At 38.5% G+C, this 20,748-nt stretch overlaps 1 protein-coding gene across 1 annotated transcript; it reads left to right on the top strand.

Annotated features, from left to right (window-relative positions):
• Positions 1-673: 673 nt before the first annotated feature.
• Positions 674-20,376, top strand: ATP12A (ATPase H+/K+ transporting non-gastric alpha2 subunit). Its single transcript, XM_053452103.1, has 23 exons — positions 674-931; positions 5,277-5,429; positions 6,921-6,980; positions 7,322-7,525; positions 7,953-8,066; positions 8,472-8,606; positions 8,832-8,949; positions 9,160-9,428; positions 9,843-10,041; positions 10,587-10,696; positions 10,808-10,942; positions 11,031-11,223; positions 11,537-11,712; positions 11,920-12,056; positions 12,440-12,590; positions 13,710-13,878; positions 15,262-15,416; positions 15,950-16,073; positions 16,610-16,755; positions 17,387-17,520; positions 17,872-17,973; positions 18,770-18,861; positions 20,006-20,376. The coding sequence occupies exons 1-23, from the start codon at positions 920-922 to the stop codon at positions 20,032-20,034; spliced, it is 3,117 nt and encodes a 1,038-aa protein (XP_053308078.1). The 5' UTR covers positions 674-919; the 3' UTR covers positions 20,035-20,376.
• Positions 20,377-20,748: the final 372 nt, after the last annotated feature.

Here is a 20,748-nt window from a genome sequence, read left to right as displayed (position 1 = left end):
TTTAAGTCCTTTGGGGTGAAGGGGAGTAAAAGTTACTTTTTTAAAATATTACGTTGTAATGGGGCAAAAAATAGTGAAATTCCTATTGAAGTCTTGGTTGTAAAGTTGTGAGCCCAGATCTTAAACTTGCTCTCCATCCTGCGGAAATTGTTGGCGTTCTATAAATAAATGATGATAATAATAATAATAATAATAACGATTGTCTTCAGTTGGGTTCAGGTTGATTCATTCATTGACGACCTGTTAATCTGGGAAAACCCCACGTAGTCCGCGTCAGGGTAATGAAAATGATCTCGTTAGGAGAGCGGGGGCTGGATTGATTGTGTTGCTAATTAATAAGGGCCGAGATAAAGGTAATGAGAGGGTGGGCACTGGAAGGGCTGGCTTTATGTTAATTGGTATAAGAGGTCCCCTGGCTTCCTTTGAGAGGGAGAGCATTCGGAATTTTGGAGAGTTCTAAAAAGGAATAACCAAAAGAACAAAGACTCGAGCGGAGAGTTACGAGACCAGCATCGAACATTCGCAGAGATTCCATAGAAAGTGCTCCTGTTCTGGTAATTTTCCACCTGGCCAGGTAATGCCACTAGGCAGGGCTTCAGGTGACAATTTCTTAACGGGGAGGAGTCGCCGTGAACGAGATATAGGAGCCGAGTGGTGAAGAAGGAGCAGCACAGGGCTCTGGAAGGCTTTCCTGTCCTGGCTGAAGATGTCACAGTGTGGGGAAGATTGCAGCTAACATTGGCTTTTTGTTGGGACAGCCACAGCCTCTACAAGCTCTTGCATTCGTTCCATCTCGTGAGACCCCATTCCATTTTTCTGGTCTGGTATTTTTTATATACATTTTTTCCAATTCTCCAATTTTTTTCCTAAGTTCTCCGGAGCCAAAGCAGCAGCTCCTTGCACCTTAAAGAAAATATCAATGGGTACCGAGGTAAGATGTCATCATTTTTCTGTAGGGTTGCAAAATAATACATTCCACAAGAATTATAATATATACTTGACTTTATATTTTTATATATTTATATATATATATATATATATATATATTTTTTTTTTTTAAGTGCAAAATAATAATATTATTGTGGACCCTCACATTGATTGATTTGGGTGCCGCTGATACATTTAATTATATTGTATTTGAAACAATTGTTACATTATAAATTGGAATTCTTCATTGTTACATTTATTATTATTAGTATTTATTGTTTTATATAGCGCCATCATATTCCGTAGCGCTGTACAAAGGGTAGCCAGGACATAACAATTAGTATATAACATAACAAGATGACGTACAGAAACAACAGGTAAGGAGGACCCTGCACACAGGAGCTTGCAATCTATTTCTTAACCTTTTGCGTGCCAGAGGGGTAAGGCACTCAGCCACGTAGAAAGCCTTTACGAAACAGGATTTTAATTTTTGCAACATTATCCGACCGGCCCAACCTAATCCATGTTTAAAAGTTAATTATTGTTATTTTTGGATCGTTTTTTTTTTTTCATTATACCTTCCTGGTTTTCCCATGTTGAAATTTTCGATCAGGGATGAGAACTCTGACAGCTGATTTGAATAGTAAGATTTAGCTGTTGGGACATGCGCAGCTTAATGCCTTCTCTTCCAAGTAACTTTAGACATCTTTGCATCACTTTGTGTACCGAGGTGCAGCCTCCTCGAATGTTACCTAGAAGCGGCTAATTCCGCCGTTTAGCAATCTATACTGAAAAACATTTACAATAAAAAAACAGCAATGCGATTTGTCGCTTCTAAGAATAATCTGTTCATATATTATCTCCTAGCTGTCTTTAGTGTTACTGGGCGCCTAATTCTATTATATAGTCGTTAACTAGTACCTGTTTATTTCCCTCCCTACAGTAATACAACCTTAACAATATTCCTCATATTATATATTATATACTCACCCCCCGTATAACTAATCCCGTCCTTATAACCCGTTATATCCTGTATATTCCTCATATTATATATTATATATTCTCCGGCCGTATAACTAATCCCGTCCTTATAACCCGTTATATCCCTGTATATCCCTCATATTATATATTATATACTCTCCCCCCGTATAACTAATCCCGTCCTTATAACCCGTTATATCCTGTATATTCCTCATATTATATATTATATACTCTCCCCCCCGTATAACTAATCCCGTCCTTATAACCCGTTATATCCTGTATATTTCTCGTATTATATATTATATACTCTCTGGCCGTATAACTAATCCCGTCCTTATAACCCGTTATATCCTGTATATTCCTCATATTATATATTATATACTCTCCGGCCGTATAACTAATCCCGTCCTTATAACCCGTTATATCCTGTATATTCCTCATATTATATATTATATACTCTCCGACCCGTATAACTAATCCCGTCCTTATAACCCGTTATATCCCTGTATATTCCTCATATTATATATTATATACTCTCCCCCCGTATAACTAATCCCGTCCTTATAACCCGTTATATCCTGTATATTCCTCATATTATATATTATATACTCTCCCCGTATAACTAATCCCGTCCTTATAACCCGTTATATCCCTGTATATTCCTCATATTATATATTATATACTCTCCGGCCGTATAACTAATCCCGTCCTTATAACCCGTTATATCCTGTATATTCCTCATATTATATATTATATACTCTCCCCCCGTATAACTAATCCCGTCCTTATAACCCGTTATTTCCTGTATATTCCTCATATTATATATTATATACTCTCCGGCCGTATAACTAATCCCGTCCTTATAACCCGTTATATCCTGTATATTCCTCATATTATATATTATATACTCTCCGGCCCGTATAACTAACCCCGTCCTTATAACCCGTTATATCCTGTATATTCCTCATATTATATATTATACACTCTCCCCCCCGTATAACTAATCCCGTCCTTATAACCCGTTATATCCTGTATATTCCTCATATTATATATTATATACTCTCCCCCCGTATAACTAATCCCGTCCTTATATCCCGTTATATCCCTGTATATTCCTCATATTATATACTCTCCGGGGCCGTATAACTAATCCCGTCCTTATAACCCGTTATATCCCTGTATATTCCTCATATTATATATTATATACTCTCCGGCCGTATAACTAATCCCGTCCTTATATCCCGTTATATCCTGTATATTCCTAATATTATATATTATATACTCTCCGGCCGTATAACTAATCCCGTCCTTATAACCCGTTATATCCCTGTATATTCCTCATATTATATACTCTCCGGGGCCGTATAACTAATCCCGTCCTTATAACCCGTTATATCCCTGTATATTCCTCATATTATATATTATATACTCTCAGGCCGTATAACTAATCCCGTCCTTATATCCCGTTATATCCCCGTATATTCTTCATATTATATATTATATACTCTCCCCCCGTATAACTAATCCCGTCCTTATAACCCGTTATATCCTGTATATTCCTCATATTATATATTATATACTCTCCCCCCGTATAACTAATCCCGTCCTTATATCCCGTTATATCCTGTATATTCCTAATATTATATATTATATACTCTCCGGCCGTATAACTAATCCCGTCCTTATAACCCGTTATATCCTGTATATTCCTCATCTTATATATTATATACTCTCCGACCCGTATAACTAATCCCGTCCTTATAACCCGTTATATCCCTGTATATTCCTCATATTATATACTCTCCGGGGCCGTATAACTAATCCCGTCCTTATAACCCGTTATATCCCTGTATATTCCTCATATTATATATTATATACTCTCCGGCCGTATAACTAATCCCGTCCTTATATCCCGTTATATCCCCGTATATTCCTCATATTATATATTATATACTCTCCCCCTGTATAACTAATCCCGTCCTTATATCCCGTTATATCCTGTATATTCCTAATATTATATATTATATACTCTCCGGCCGTATAACTAATCCCGTCCTTATAACCCGTTATATCCTGTATATTCCTCATATTATATATTATATACTCTCCCCCCGTATAACTAATCCTGTCCTTATAACCCGTTATATCCTGTATATTCCTCATATTATATATTATATACTCTCCGGCCCGTATATAAATGCATCTATTGGATCTAATAGCACAACATCTATATGTGGTGAACTCCACATCTTTACTGCTCTTACTGTAAACACCCATTTTTTGCAATAAATGAAAATTAATTTCTTCAAGTATGGTTAATTCTGTTGCTGTAGTTAAAATAATGCATTTACTGTGGCAACCAATAGAATCTTCTTGCTGACTGATATACATTAACCCTATTATCATCACAACTTAAATGATTAATGTTGACAATATTTGATTAGCTCTAAAGAAGAATAAGATTGGTATTGCTGTGATTGGAAGGTTCTGGATCATGTAAATCCTTTAAATATACATTCTAGAAGATTTACAGGCTGTCTTTTCCAATCCTTTTTGTGTTCCATCCATGGCAGCTCTCCTGCGTATTGGACCGGACCAGCCGGTTTATGCCGATCCTCTTCTAAAATCAATGTGCTAAATTTTGTTTTGCTTTCATCCTCGCAAATCCTCTTGTGAAATATCAAATGAATAAATGCCCTCGTTGCTCGTTCTTTTAGTAGAAACAATGATGTAAAAAGAAGTAATTAAGTTAAACCCATCTTGGCATCTTTTCAGCCAATTGGAAACTCTTCGTACTTCATACGATGACATCATTTGTTTAGCTTCCAAGCCACTATTTAGGATAATTATTACCCGTGTTTTCCTATAGCTGCTTTCTTTCTTAATCTGCCTTATAATAAATGTACGATTCGCTGAAAATAGTTGAATCCAAGAAAAGCCTCAAATATTTTCATCCTTAAAGAGCACTCAAATACCTTAAAACGTACTTCAAACATAAAGAAAATACTGGCAGTAGCCGAGAACATTGTCTTCTTTTGTACAATAGACCTCTATGTAGCCTTGGTTTTGAAATCAAGTGCGTCATTTAAAGCATCTTGTTGGAAACAGCTCATGCTTTACATTTTTAAATACCTTGATAATTTTCCTTTGAAGTTTCCTGCTGCTTAAAACTAGAAATTTGGGATATAAGCTACAGCCCCCCTCCCACCTACTGAATGGTATGGTCCAGAGAAGATGTTTAGGAGACAGCTGATGGAGGTCCAGCATGGGGCTTTCCTCTACATTGTCCAGTTTGATCTCCATGCCTCTTGGATCACTTCTTTCTCGGAATGATGATTTCCTGACATCTTTCCTTCTGTTGAATCCAGGGGAAACCTGATGTTTATACGGTGGAGATCAGCGGGGCGAATGATGTAGAAAATCCAGACAAAGAAAATGGAGAAGAGAATTATAAAGATCTCAAGAAGAAAAACAAGAAAAAGGGCAAGAAAGTAGAGGACCTTAAACAAGAGCTTGAACTGGTGAGTGTAAAATTCTCAAATTATTTGGTATAATATAAAAAAGATGTTTTTGGGGTCGGGTATCAAGGACCTGTTGGTGATGTAGGTTGACCTATTATCACCCCCTACCATTATCCAACTTATTGAACATCTAGGTGGACCTAGAGAAGATGACCCAATGGGGTTGATGTCCTGGTTGACTTCATAGTTTGGCGTTATGGACGAGCCAACCCTGGCTGCCTTCACTCTGGTCAGCGACCGTGTTTTCTAGCTATCTTTTGATTGGCTGCAATATCAAGAAGCCAATCAAAATGTATCTATACTTTCAAAGGTGTCAGCAAAGCAATCATATAGGCAGCAAGCGATGGCAGCTAAAAGGCCAATAATCTCCAAAATAAGTGGATCTAGAAGCTGGATCATGCCAAGGCGTGTATGGGATGAGCAGCCAAACCCTGCGGTAATGCACCAGGCCCCATGTGTCCCTATTTGCGGCTTCGGCATTAATGCCATATTTACAAGGGATTTAATGCATGAATCATCCGCGGATCACTCATCAGAAGTCTGGGAAGCGTTCCAGCTTTCCCTATATTACCGTGATTATAGGGTGTAGGTTTTAGCAAACGTTCTATTCTAGATAACCCCTCGAGCCACTAAAACACTCGTAAGATTATAAATGGGGAATCCTATTATAAACAAAAATATTTTCAATGTAAAAATATGCATGTATGTGTATATATATTCAATAATTCATAAATATTCATATATTTTACATACGTAGAATCTAAATAAAAATATGTATATGGAATTATATCTGCACCTGCTTATTTCCATATAGGCATATTTGCGTCTACGTATTTATTTGCATAGATTCTAGAATCTCTAGGTTACATAATCTGTATTATTTAATGTTTTTGTTTTTTAGTATTTTTGGTTATTGATAGCAGTAATCAGTAATGTCTTATAACGTCTTGCAGCCCCATCCGGCCCCCGTCTAGTCGCCCGTTCCTCCTGCCGTAAAGACTCAAACCTTAATCAGTCGTTGGTCTCGTCTTAGATTCAGGAGCCGTATGTCTATCCCATGCATGTTTAATACCCTCGCTGTATTACCCTCTACCACCTCTGCTGGGAGGCTGCTCCACTTATCTACCACCCTGTGTGTTAAAAGTCCCTGTGCTGCAAGTAATATGTTTGCGGTATCCAGTGGCTGCCATTAGAGACATTTCAGGAATGTCTTTCGATGGGTATTAAATCATGTCTGAGTGTGTATCGCTCCCATGGCTGATTTGTTTACCAAGCACTTGAAATGAGTTAATATTTTGGTTCGCCGCTTCTAACATTGGAAAACTTTTTTAAAAGTACGTCCAACTGTTTGAGTGTCCTGTGCCGGACGGTATGACTAATGAATCTAATTCCTGTTCGGTACTCGAACAGTTAAAATATAGAATAGTTTTCACAACTAATAAAAACTCATCAGAACAATTAATAATTACTGTCGTTTTTTGACGTTTTCAGGAAGACCATAAACTTGAAATCGAAGAACTAGAAGCAAAATATGAAACAAGTATTCTCAAAGTAAGTGAACAAAAACTGAATTTCTTACATTGTCTCAAACGTTATTATATGGGTAATAATCGTCTGTAACAGAATAATATTTAACCACAAACCTGTGCACAGAAATTGTTCAGAATAACAGAAAGTTAGAAACCTAGAAACTGCCGGCTGATTGGCCCCCATTGGCCCCCCGTTCCAGTAGACCTTAATCAGTCGTTGGTCCCGTGAAAGCTTTTACTTGGTGAGCGCTGGCATCAGTTGGCCGGCAGGGACTGGCGCTGCGCTGTTCTCGTCAGTGATGTAGAATGTTGTAACATAATATTGTGACATATTGTTGTAACGTCGTGAAATGTATCCTTCAGGGTCTCACCAGTGCAAGAGCTGCAGAGATTCTGGCTCGCGATGGTCCCAACGCACTGACCCCTCCAAAGGGCACTCCGGAAATTGTCAAATTCTTCAAACAGATGATAGGGGGCTTCTCCCTGCTTCTGTGGGCCGGCGCCATCCTCTGCTGGATTGCATATGGGATCCAGTATTCTCAGGACCATAATACATCCAGGGACAACGTAAGCAACGTCCACGACGGAGTCAGAGGAGCTGACGTTTTCCCATTAACAAGAATACTAAACACACAAATATAATGGCATTTACAGAATCAAATAACCAAGGCCTGCATTAGAAATCCACCATAGCTGGATTCCATGTAGAGCATCCATCATAAACTATTTACTCCCCCCTATTAAACTGCTTATCGCCTTTAGTGGACGCTGAAGGCTTTAGAAAAAGTACCATATTTAAAGCCCTTCACGTGACAACTGCTGCCATTTTCTAGATTAAAATAGAGTAAAATGTGTCCACGACTTACGTCCAGCAACCTTTGCGTAGCTTTTATTTGCGTAAACCTCCAAGAGGGTTCCACAGACTGGGTTTCCGTAGGGTCATGATTAACTATAGTATGGCTTTTCTGATCTGCGCATGTTTCTCTTGGTGCAGTTATACCTGGGTGTAGTCTTGGCCGTGGTCGTCTTCCTCACAGGCTGCTTCGCTTATTTCCAAGAGGCTAAGAGCACCAACATCATGGCCAGCTTCAACAAGATGATCCCACAGGTTAGTGACTCCGTCTGGTGTAGTCTGTGAAGAACATCGACCCGAAACAATCCCTCCAAAAAGTGTTTCAACGCAGAAGGTGGACTTTCCAAAGATGCGTAGAATGTCCTGTGATATTAATTCTAAATTCCCATTAAGTTCCCAAGAATCTGATGCAGACAGACAGATCGTGTTATATTGTTTCCAGGGAAGCAGTTTAGCGACCGACATTTTATGTAATATAAGCTTTCAAGACCTCAGACGTCAGATATTCAGATGGAGACTTTGTATCAGCATCAACACCGTAGACAATCTCATATCTTACCGCATTCTACTACGTACTCCTTATATACTGTAAAGAATACCGCCTTTTATCACCTATGCATTCATTATAAGAGTATAACTGATTCCTTTTCATGCTTGCAGCAAGCGTTGGTTACAAGGAACGGAGAAAAAATGGAAGTCCCGGCCACTGAGTTAGTTGTCGGAGATGTGGTGGACGTAAAAGGTGGGGACAGAATCCCAGCTGATCTGAGGCTCGTCTTCGCACAAGGTTGTAAGGTAACTGTCCTGATTCAAGGCTCCCAACACTCCCTCCAAATCTGCAGGATCAAAACTCATATGGATGCTAGGAATTATAGTCTAACGACTGTAGGGCATGCTGATAAGGTCTGTCTTTATGGAAAATAAGTCAGATAAAGCATTTCTTTCTCTGCATCAAGCGTAAAAATAAGATTTTAAATAACTTTTTCCAGTTATTAAAGGGTCTCCTTTATTTTCCGGCAGGTGGACAATTCATCCCTGACGGGGGAATCGGAGCCTCAGGCTCGTTCTTGCGAATACACCCACGAAAACCCGCTTGAAACCAAGAACATCGCTTTTTACTCCACCACGTGTCTGGAAGGTAAATTCCTGGCTGTAAATTTGGAAACGATCCACAAGATTCACGGAATGTAGATAAATATACGTTGTACGGTCAAGCGGAGGACATCTTAGAAGATCCTTATAAAAATATCTGCAATAAGTTTCATTGTGTGACTGTTCCACTTTAATTTTGAGACTTTGTTGATTCATCCCTGAATCCTCACCGTATATTTATGTCCCCCCCCCCCAGGTACAGCTAAGGGTATTGTAATCAACACCGGCGACAATACAATCATCGGTCGAATTGCTTCCCTGGCTTCCGGCGTAGGCAACGAGAAGACCCCCATCGCGGTGGAAATTGAGCACTTTGTCCACATCGTGGCCGGAGTTGCCATCTCCGTTGGCATTATTTTCTTCATAATTGCCATGTCCATGGGGTACAGCGCCCTCAATTCCATCATTTTCCTCATCGGAATCATCGTGGCTAACGTACCTGAAGGTCTCCTGGCCACTGTGACTGTGAGTGGACCTGCCTGGGAATCTGGCACCGCTTGGTCGGGACCAGTGGTTTTTTTAAAAAAAAAACATTATGATAATCATTTGTTTAAGCTAAGTTTGGGTTAATTAATTTAATCGCCACAAGCAGCAAGTTCTACAAAATTCAAGTTCCGACTGCATACAAATTAAAATTGGGGAAAAAAAATCTGGATTTTTAAAAAAAATAAATATATTTATATTAAAGAACGAGAGAAAATCACAATAAATAATCTCGAAGTAGAATTTTGGAGGTTGTTATCTTTGACAGATGCCGTAAAACCCCGCCACAGGGGATAATGTGTTTTTTTTCTTTTCAAAGATAAAATGATATCGTTGTATAAATCGGCATCGTGCCCGGCCTTCCTATTCATTTTCCCGTCGTGATGTTTTTCTCAGGTAACCCTCTCTCTGACAGCGAAGCGAATGGCAAAGAAAAACTGCTTAGTGAAGAATCTGGAAGCCGTGGAAACGTTGGGTTCCACCTCGATTATCTGCTCCGACAAAACAGGGACCCTGACGCAGAACAGGATGACCGTGGCGCATCTTTGGTTTGATGACCACATCCATTCGGCAGACACCAGTGAAGACCAAACACGTATGTATACCCAACGGGGGCAAAACCCGCACTGCTGGGGGGATTAAGTCTTACACATTATTCTAAGACTTATTATTATTTATTATTATTATTGTTATAATTTATTGTTATTTTTATTATTTATTATTATTGTTATTATTTATAATTATAATTATTATTATTATTAATATTATTACCCAGGTATCTCTTATATCACATTTTAATATTACAATGTTATGGGGTGTAGTCCTATGTTATAGCCTGTCTAATTAATTACAGTGAAGGGATATAAGCATGCATGGGGTAGGCAAATGGAGCAGCCTCCCAGCAGAAGTGGTAGAGGGTAATACAGCGAGGGTATTAAACATGCATGGGATAGACATACGGCTCCTGAATCTAAGACGAGACCAACGACTGATTAAGGTTTGAGTCTTTACAGCAGGAGAAACGAGCAAACGAGGGTTGAATGGTCTTGCTTGCAAAAAGCAAACGCGCTGCATACCGGCCATTATTACAAAAAAAATATATTTGTGGGAATTCATATAGAAATCCGCTTTTCTCCCCAGATCATTCTTTCGAACAGACGTCCGAGACGTGGACCGCATTGTGCAAGATCGTATCGCTGTGTAACCGCGCTGAGTTCCGAGCTGGTCAGGAGGACGTCCCCATTATGAAAGTACGCGCTGTTTGCGTTCCCCGACACCTCGATATCACCGATACGTTTCTAAAGTGGGCATGATGGGTATTAAAGTCAAATTTTAAGATTTTTTCTCCTTTTTTTTCGCAGAAAACTGTGGCTGGAGACGCTTCCGAAACAGCCCTTTTAAAATTTTCTGAAGTTATCACGGGCAACGTCATGAACATCAGGGAACGGAACAGAAAAGTGTGCGAAATTCCATTTAACTCCACGAATAAATTTCAGGTAAGAAGAATTTTCATCATTTTCTATTTTTTATTTTATTTTTTTGGTGACCGTAGCCCGCCTGAACTTGATATTGTATGGGTTGCAGCTGTCTGTACACGAGACCGATGACCCAAACGATAAGCGGCTCCTGCTGGTGATGAAAGGAGCTCCAGAAAGAATTCTAGACCGGTGCTCCTCCATCATGATAGGCGGCAAGGAACAGCCTCTGGATGAGAACATGAAGGAAGCGTTTCAAACCGCGTACATGGAGCTGGGAGGACTCGGCGAGCGAGTGTTAGGTAAAACATTTCTTTAGGACGTGCGTGAGATCGATACATGTGAAATTACATGCTATGACCTCATAATCATCATATACTAACAAGGAATATTAACAATAGTACATTTTATGGATAATTTAGAAAAAAAAGGTAATATTCTTATTTTTTTTTGTATTTTGGGAAATAAATGTAAAAATCTATATAATTTTTTTTTAAAAAAAATCTATATAAAAATCTCCATTTTATTATTTTTTTAACTCAATTTCCTGTAAACTGAATTCTCCAAAAATAGTTTTTTTCTAAATTTTTTTTTTTTTTTTGTTTTTTATTTCAGGATTTTGCCACCTGTATCTCCCCGAAGATGAATATCCAGACTCTTACCCATTCGACACAGAATCTGTGAACTTTCCGACCTCAAACCTCTGTTTCGTTGGACTTTTGTCGATGATCGATCCACCTCGTTCCACAGTACCCGACGCTGTGGCAAAATGTAGAAGCGCAGGAATCAAGGTAACGGAAAACAATGTATCAACATTAAAAATAAGTCTTTCATCCAATGAATAACTCTATAGCTGGATGGTAAGAATGTATCCCCTGTAAGTCCTATTTAGGCAGGCAAGCATTATTATATTTTATGAACGTTCACCAACCTAAAATTTGTGGTTATTTTGGTTTGTTTTGCATTCTATACTATTATTTTTTTTTCGCCGTTTCTAGGTTATAATGGTCACTGGTGACCATCCGATCACCGCCAAGGCGATTGCTAGAAGTGTCGGTATAATTTCAGCTGGCAGTGAAACCGTGGAGGACATTGCTAAGCGTCTTAACATTTCTATTGAACAAGTTGATAAACGGTGAGTTCTGCTTATATTTTATGTTTTTTTTTTATTTATTTATTACATTTTTAAAAAATAAATATATATCCATCAGGAATAAAATAAGGTCTCTGCTTAAATTACACTAATTTAAAAAAATATGGAAATTTTCACAATAAATGAATGAAAGTGAAACCCAGATCTGACACGTGTTACCCATAAATTATAACTCATAGAGAATTTATTTCAGATATGTTGATTTATATTTTGTGGAATAGATTAACATATATAAGTATACGAGATATACGTGTTGCCTAGCAGTGTGAGTGGACGTGTTTCACTTACATTTCAGGTTAAAAATATATTTTTTTAGTGTCCTCATGAGATAATAGATTATAATATATTTTGTTGCTCCCATAAAGTCAAGCCAAAGCTGCCGTTGTGAACGGTGGAGAGTTGAAGGACATGTCTTTGGAAGATCTGGATGATATTCTGGCTCATCACTCTGAAATCGTCTTTGCTCGGACTTCACCCCAACAGAAGCTGATTATCGTGGAGGGTTGTCAGAGGCAGGTAAGAAAGACGATATGCGGGCAGGTGATATTATGGTCGCTAGATCAATAAAGGAGTTATATAGAAGGCAGGATCCAATAAGAAAATAATACAGGCTGACATATTCCTGCTTGGGTGTTTCATGATGCCATTTCTTTACATTAAACCTTGCCGCTCTCTAAAACCAGCCATGTAAGAGATGGGGGTGGGGATGGCTTCAGACCAGAGTTCACGTATAGAAAACCCAGGAGATCATTTCTTGAGGGTATTAGAAGCAGACCTTGCAGACGGATGGGTCTGTTTACTAGATTCTGGGTTGTCAATCAAGTTCAATCAAGTCAGATGCCCCAACTCTACATTCGGCTGCACATGACAAAGCAAACTTGATCAGCAGGTTGTCCATTCACTAAAAGATGGTGTCAAGTTGAGCCGAGTGCTTTGAATTTGTCAAACCTCTGATTGAGTTTTGTTGAGTTTCACTCAACTGCTAAAAAAATAGTTGTTGAGGACGGTCAGAATAAAGTATACTGGAGCTGGGTTGGTCATTAAGTTGGCTATTGAGTTGAATATTGAGTTTGCTATTAAGTTGACCATGGAGTTGGGTGTTGAGTTGGATGTTGAGTTAGCCATTGAGTTTGCTGTTGTTTTTTTTAATATTTGTTTGGTTTATTGAGAGTTTGAGCATTTGTAGGCACGATAAGAGAATTTTTAGGTAACTTTAATGCAAAATTCCTATTTTATAATGGGGTTTCATCATAATAGTATCGATGCCCCTTTTTTGGGTGCATTGGAAGAATGGTTTCTTTGATGGTTTCTTTTACTCCTGAGATTATATTATTAATTTCTGCAGGATCTCCTTGGCTGATTATATTATTTTAATAATGTGAAAGATAATAATAATAATAATAATAATAATAATAATAATATTTGAAATGTATTATTGTTTACAAAGTATTTGTATTATTTAAAATGTATAATACTAATATTAATATTATTATTATTATTAATTGTCTAGAAAATGTATTTTCTAGACATTTAGGGGCACTGATGAAGGATGAAGGTATGGAACCCATCTTTCTCCTGACTCTGTTAGTAGCCAGGCTAGCGCTATCCCAGTTCATACCCGATTCTTGGTTTCAGAACTTTGTGGTGGCCGTGACTGGCGATGGCGTCAACGACTCTCCTGCCCTGAAAAAGGCTGATATTGGAATCGCTATGGGCATCGCAGGATCCGACGCGGCAAAAAATGCAGCCGACATGATTTTACTTGATGACAACTTTGCCTCCATTGTCACCGGAGTCGAAGAAGGTAAAATTATAGTCATTCACGTACATGTTTATCTATGGAGGCATGAGACTTCGCCCAAACAACCCAGACAAGCTTTGCTTGAGATGGCTAGTTTCATGCGCAGGATCAAAATGTACATTTCCAGCGGGGCTCCGGCGAGATGTTTATCGGCGGTTAAAAGTTTCGCATTCTTCCATTACTGCGAGTAGAACAGCGATCTCGTAAAAAGTTTCCATGTCATCCAATTACGCTCACGCGGCCCGAGGGACGTTTTATTTGGATCGCAGTCAACATTCAGGCCCGGAATGAAACGCAGAGCGTGAAGAAAGAGTTGCAAAAACTCTTATTTCGTGAAGGAATTTAAGACGGATTGATGGAGAGGCTGCGACGTATTTAGCAAACATTTCCAATCTCATAGACACAGATTCTTGGATGAATACGGCGCATGCGACTTGCTGATGTGTCTACGCTAGCGATGCCCCTCGACTAATTCCACATCAAGAATATGGGAGGCGTTTTCCTAAATACCCTCTGATGCCTCCTTAACTTGGTGCCCTGGGGCAATAACTCGGATCGCCGCAAGGCAGCCAGAAGGCCAGGGAACAGCTGGCGCTTTTTGGTCTTGGGGGCAAGTAGAGCCAAAAGCCACCCAAACCCTATTGGCTTACCCCATGCATGCAACCTATTTATGCAGAGACCTCCTTACCATATTATCTCTCTGCTTACCTGGCTTAGCACCTGGCTGCCCTCTTGCCCTCTTCAGCTCAACATTGAGGGCCAAGCTGCCCCCCATTTATTACATGAACATCTGTAGCCCCAGGGCTTCTTAGTGGGCAAGTGGTCTCTTTGGATCTGGCTCAATGACACGTTCCAAGACACAATTACTAAGATACAAAACAGAATACAAAGTGCATATGGGTCCAGGGTCCCTCAACATGTTGGGGGGGTATTATTTTGAGTTATGACCGAGTAGATGACCACATTTGCCCCGATGCCCCAATCAGCGCATCAGCATGAATTTCAGGTGTCCAATACACTTAATATGCCATTTCTTTATCATTAATAAGACTTTTTGGGCTAAAAAATCCAGAGTAGGCTCCTCTATGGGGCATTTAACTAAAGCGTCTGGATATTATCTCACCTTCGTACAGACGCTCAGCGGAATAATTCAAGTTATCTCGCTAGCCCCTTAGTTTGCCTCCAGTGTTTACTGGACATCTAAGGAGTCACCGAGTGCAGACTCAGTTGGGACGCGTTACGCAGGTTCTACCTGCCTTTGGGAACCGAGAACATTCCACGGAAAAAATGTTGGCCAAAGGTCCGTTTTTGTAAAAAAAAAAAAAAAAAAAATCTGCCTAATGTAATAATAAAAACCTATAAAAATATCTTTTTTTTTTTTTACAGGGCGTCTTATTTTTGATAACATAAAAAAATCCATCGGTTACACGCTGACTAAAAATATAGCTGAACTCTGCCCTTTCCTGATCTACATCATCGCCAGCATCCCGCTGCCAATTGGCACCATCACCATCCTGTTCATTGACTTGGGCACAGACATCGTAAGTAACGTAAACAGTACGCCTCGACCAATAAACTGACACTATAATGAAGAACACACACTCACGCACTACTTTAATATGCATTTCAATAAGATCTTCAGAAGAAGCTGCAGCTCCAGGGCATGGGGCGATTGTGAATGCTGGGAATATAAAGCTCAAATGATTAATTTTCGTATAATAATTAATTGCATTCTCTTGTATGCAGAGGGATCGTTTTATTCTTCCCCGTAAAGGTTAGACCATGTAAAACCAACACAAGAGTTTCTATGGCAACAAGCCATCCGTCCCTGTTGTCGTGTCACGTGACATTTAGGTGGTTCCCATAAAAAATAACGAATCAAGTTTTACTTGATTAAATAATTATTTCTGGAAAGGAGTGGGGAATCCAGCAGTTCTAGAAGCAACGTTTCAAAAGTCTTCCGTTCAGCAGAGCAGGTAGAAGATTATCCAGAGAATTATCCAGAGGGTTCTAGAGGATGCTTGTTGGGTATCCCTGGTATAGGTCAATGAGTTTATTTGTTGTTTCCTTGCAGATTCCGTCGGTGTCTTTTGCCTATGAAAAGGCAGAGAGGGACATTATGAACCGCAAGCCCCGGAGGAAGAACGTGGACAGACTGGTGAACCAGCAGCTGGCTTTATATGCGTATCTGCAAATCGGTAGGTAGTCATTCTTTTTGCAGAAAAGAAGTACTTTGCATCTGTATGGTTCAAAAGCTGTCCGTATTTAAAACAAGAATAAAGAACTTCAGTGTGTGTGTGTGTGGGGGGGTGTTTGGCGGAAAGTATAAATATTTTGTAAATGTCATATTTTGACACTCTTACCCAATCACCAAAGTGAATGATTCCCTTCTGACAAAGGGTTAAAGGAGGTAACAGCTAAACAGGGTACATACTGGACATGAATAGTCAATAATATATACAGAAGTATAGATCAAGGAAAAAAAAAGTGGCCTTTAGTCAATTGTACAGCAATATGGAATATGTTGGTGCCATATGAAACAATAATAATAATAATAATAATAATGATATCGACTGCCTTTGCTTGTAGTTCTATTAGCACAATGTACAGATCAAATCCTATGTTCTACTCCATATGCAGCTAGCATGTTACACGCAATGCCTTAGTGTTGTGGACCATGTTCTGATCACCTGTAGTTTGCATTTATCTACATAACGCGTTCCTCTGCGTACAGGAATCATACAGTCCGTGGGGGCATTTCTAAATTATTTCACCGTCATGGCCGAGCAAGGATTTCTGCCCTACACGCTGCTGGGGATCCGCGTGCAATGGGAGAACATAGAGGATCAGGAACTGGAAGACAGCTACGGCCAGCAATGGGTAAGAAAAGGGCGCTAAGCAGCTTGCTTGCTATGGCTTTTTCCTGCTGCTATGGCAATCAAGCTGGTCAACCAATTATGGTCCCAAGAATGGGAGGAGACTGTGTAGGACATACCAATGTTTAGTTTTTTCTTTCTGTTCTCGAGCGCTGGCCTCATAGCTAATAAAAGAATTATAAACGCCCTTTAGCCGAGTTTTAGCTCCACTTCGTATAATATTACACATTTCCTACCTTTATACTGAACGGTTTTATATGGAGATTTCTATAATCCTTTGTAAATACCATAAAAACATGATGGGAACGGCTTTTACAAGAAACAGAACCCGCCGGCAGATCGGCCCCCATCCGGCCCCCGTTTCTCCTGCTGTAAAGACTCAAACCTTAATCAGTCGTTGGTCTCGTCTTAGATTCAGGAGCCATATGTCTATCTCATGCATGTTTAATCCCCTCGCTGTATTACCCTCTACCACCTCTGCTGGGAGGCTGTTCCACTTATCTTCCACTCTACCTATTACCTTTTTTTTGTCTATAAACATACACATAATCCCTTAAAATGAAGTGTAATGCTCCTGTTACCCCCAACGTGTATAATCTGTAGGTTTTGGTGTTAAGTGCTTCTCGTTCTTTCAGACTTTCCACCAGCGTCAGTTTCTGGAGTGGACCGGCTACACGGCTTTCTTTATCAGCATCGTGATGGAGCAGCTGGCTGATCTGTTAATCAGGAAGACGAGGAGAAACTCTGTGTTTCAGCAGGGATTATTCAAGTAAATTGAGAAAATCACGGAAAGATGCATTTAACATTTAATATGTCCCAAGTGTCTCTCTTTAGGAGGGGCAGTCCCTTTGTGAGACCCAAAATGAGCTCAGAATGTTTGCTAGGTATCGCAATGTTCTTGAAATACTGAGACCTTAATCAGTCGTTGGTCTCGTCTTAGATTCAGGAGCCGTATGTCTATCCCATGCGTGTTTAATACCCTCACTGTATTACCCTCTACCACCTCTGCTGGGAGGCTCTTCCACTTATCTTACCTGCCCTAAGATCAGCCTGGTGATGATGACTTCCTCCTGAGTAATGACTTAATTCCTTCATGTTTTTTTGTTTTCTCCCCCCGCAGAAATAAGTTCCTCTTAATGGGGATGGCGTCACAAGTCGCCATCGCAGCTTTCCTGTCCTATTGCCCTGAAATGCCTTATGCCCTGAAGTTTGCGCCTCTAAGGTAAGAATCCGTCTACAAACTTTTATATCAAATGAATTCATTTATTTGGGGTTTCTTACGATTGGTCAATTCACTTTTACATGGAATGATTAAAATCAGATGAAGAACTTCTTCCCAATGAGTATTACATTGTATCAGATAAATTGTTCCTTGTCTCGTTTGCTTCCGTTTCCTTCCTTAAACTTGCATTCTGTCTCTAATAAAATAAAATAAGGCACATATATTTATCATTTATCATTTCTATCCCAGAAACATCAGGCTTTTATTTTCTAGAAGACAACATTGTAGCAATTTCCGTAAACAATTTTATGTACGTTTATTTTACGAACTAAATTTTATTACAGGTCTTTAATAAATAAATAAATAAATAAATAAAAATATTATTAATAACAATAAAGATAAATAATAATAATAAATATTATATACCGTATATAATACCAAAAGAGCAGATTCCAAAATAAACAGTTATTAAGACTTTGGAATTTGTACCTAAAATAAAAAAATAGTTTTCTTCTCCCCGTTGAACATTTTAAGCTAGGTATTTTCATATGTTTAGCTGTAGGATTCCTTCGTCTTATTGACTCACTTTTAACTTTGATTTGGGGGTAAATGTATTGTATTTGCAAACATTTGAGAAAGTTTAATGTAGAGCGTTAGAGATATTGAATAATGAATTATTATTAATTATTTGTTCTTCCTGATTTAATGCCATTAAATAATATTACTGATTATATTAATGATTATTTATGTAACTATAAATTATTATATTTGACGCCTGGTCCGTTTTGTTTTTTAGGGTTCAGTACTGGTTTGTTTCGATCCCTTACGTCATCTTAATCATAATTTATGATGAATTTCGTAAGCTGTTCATCAGACAATATCCAGGCAGTAAGTACCGTTGCAGAAAGTTCTTTATTCACAGCGACACATATATATCTATAAAATAATAAATAAAAAAAATAAAAAATATATATTATTATTATCTTTTATTTATATAGCGCCAACAGTTTACACAGCGTATATATATATATATATATATATATATATATGAATAGTTTGGTGGACTAGAGTAGTGAAGGGTTAATGCGTAAGAATTTATCTAAATTGGGGTATTTAGAGAAGCCTCTGTTTTAAAAACTTGTCTGGAATCCACTCAGTAACAGTAAAAATAATATAACTTTCCGTAAGCATCCGCCGATACAACTTTATGTTGCTCAGCAACAAAATCTGACTTTTTTTCTGTTAAAACTCCTTTCCACACCAGAATAATTTATTGCCGAACAACAGGAGAAAGTGAGAGAGAGAATATAACGGGCCCCAAAAGAGAGAGAGAGATAGTTCAAGTTGGAAATGTTCGATCCACTAGCCAATGGGTCGAATATTGGCTAACATCCTAAATGGGAAGTGGTTACCATAGTAACATGATCCTCAACTTTGTCACCTAACAGAGGGAGGGCATCTTTAACTCGGGAAAACTGATTGAAGAAAGGCTAACATTCTAAAATCAAAGTGGTTACCATAGTAACTAACATAATTCCCCTCCGCTTTGTCACCTGAAATGCGGCCATCTTTAATAAGGGAAAATAGGTGAAATGAAGGCTAATATTTTAAATGAGACGTGGTTACCGTAGTAACTCACATAATTGCCTGCCACTTTGGCCCAGTCTTACTAGTTTGCAGCATGGACTCAAATTGTTCAGCCTTCACCATTGACCAGGAAAAAATAATCTAATTTCCTGTTATTTGGGAAAACTCAGAAATAATAATAGTAATTTAATAATAATAAAATAATTATATACTATTTATATATATATTTATATTTATATATTATATAATATATTATATATATTATTATATTATTTATATATTATATTATATTTATATTATATTTAGATATTATTAAAAATGTATCAGTTTACATTTTGATTTATTTGTTTTTACATTTTCTAACCTTAGTTTTTCACTAATTTGTATCTTTCTTCTAAACCAAGAATAGCATTAATTTAATCTGATTTTTTTCTCCTCTTTGCAGGCTGGTGGGATAAGAATATGTATTATTAGATTTCATCGGACCCTTTTTCACCTTCCCTGGACGGTGCAGTCAAACGTTCTTAATGTATATGATTACTACAGACCGAGGCTGATGTTTCAGAGCTGTGATAAAGTAACTCCTGTTTGTTGAACAAATCAGGATAACTGAAAATACACTGTAAATGTTCTGTATAAAGTAAAAATATACAAATTATGCCTATTTTAGCAAAAAAATGTGAAAATTTAAAAAGACATCATTTGCCCGATTAATGAAAATTGTACAGAAATTGTAAATTTTGTTTCGGCTTCTGCCAAAACTGCTATCTTTTCATTACTTTATTGGTGCAAAATAAAGTCTTTTTTCATTCAGTATCATTGTAGATAATTTGATTTAACAAACCATAAATTGGTCCATTGAGGGCAATAAAAGCGGAATCCACCGCCTGTCAAGGGATATATTATCTGTCGAGGGAAATACTAACTGCTGGGGGGATATACTGTCCGTCGGGGGGAAATACTATCTGTCGAGGAATATACTGTGTGTTGGGATATACTGTCTGTCGAGGGATATACTGTCTGTCGGGTGACATACTGTCTGTCGGTGATATACTGTCTGTCAGGGGATATACTATCTGCCAGGAGGAGGGATATACTGTCTGTCGGGTGATATACTATGTGTTGGAGGATATACTATCTGCTGGGAGGGGTTATACTGTCTGTCGGGGGATATACTGTCTGTCGGGT

Source organism: Spea bombifrons, chromosome 12 (genome assembly GCF_027358695.1).
Source record: "Spea bombifrons isolate aSpeBom1 chromosome 12, aSpeBom1.2.pri, whole genome shotgun sequence".
NCBI lineage: Eukaryota > Metazoa > Chordata > Amphibia > Anura > Pelobatidae > Spea > Spea bombifrons.
Note: the sequence above shows the minus strand (reverse complement) of the source record. Positions and strands in the feature narration are given on the sequence as shown.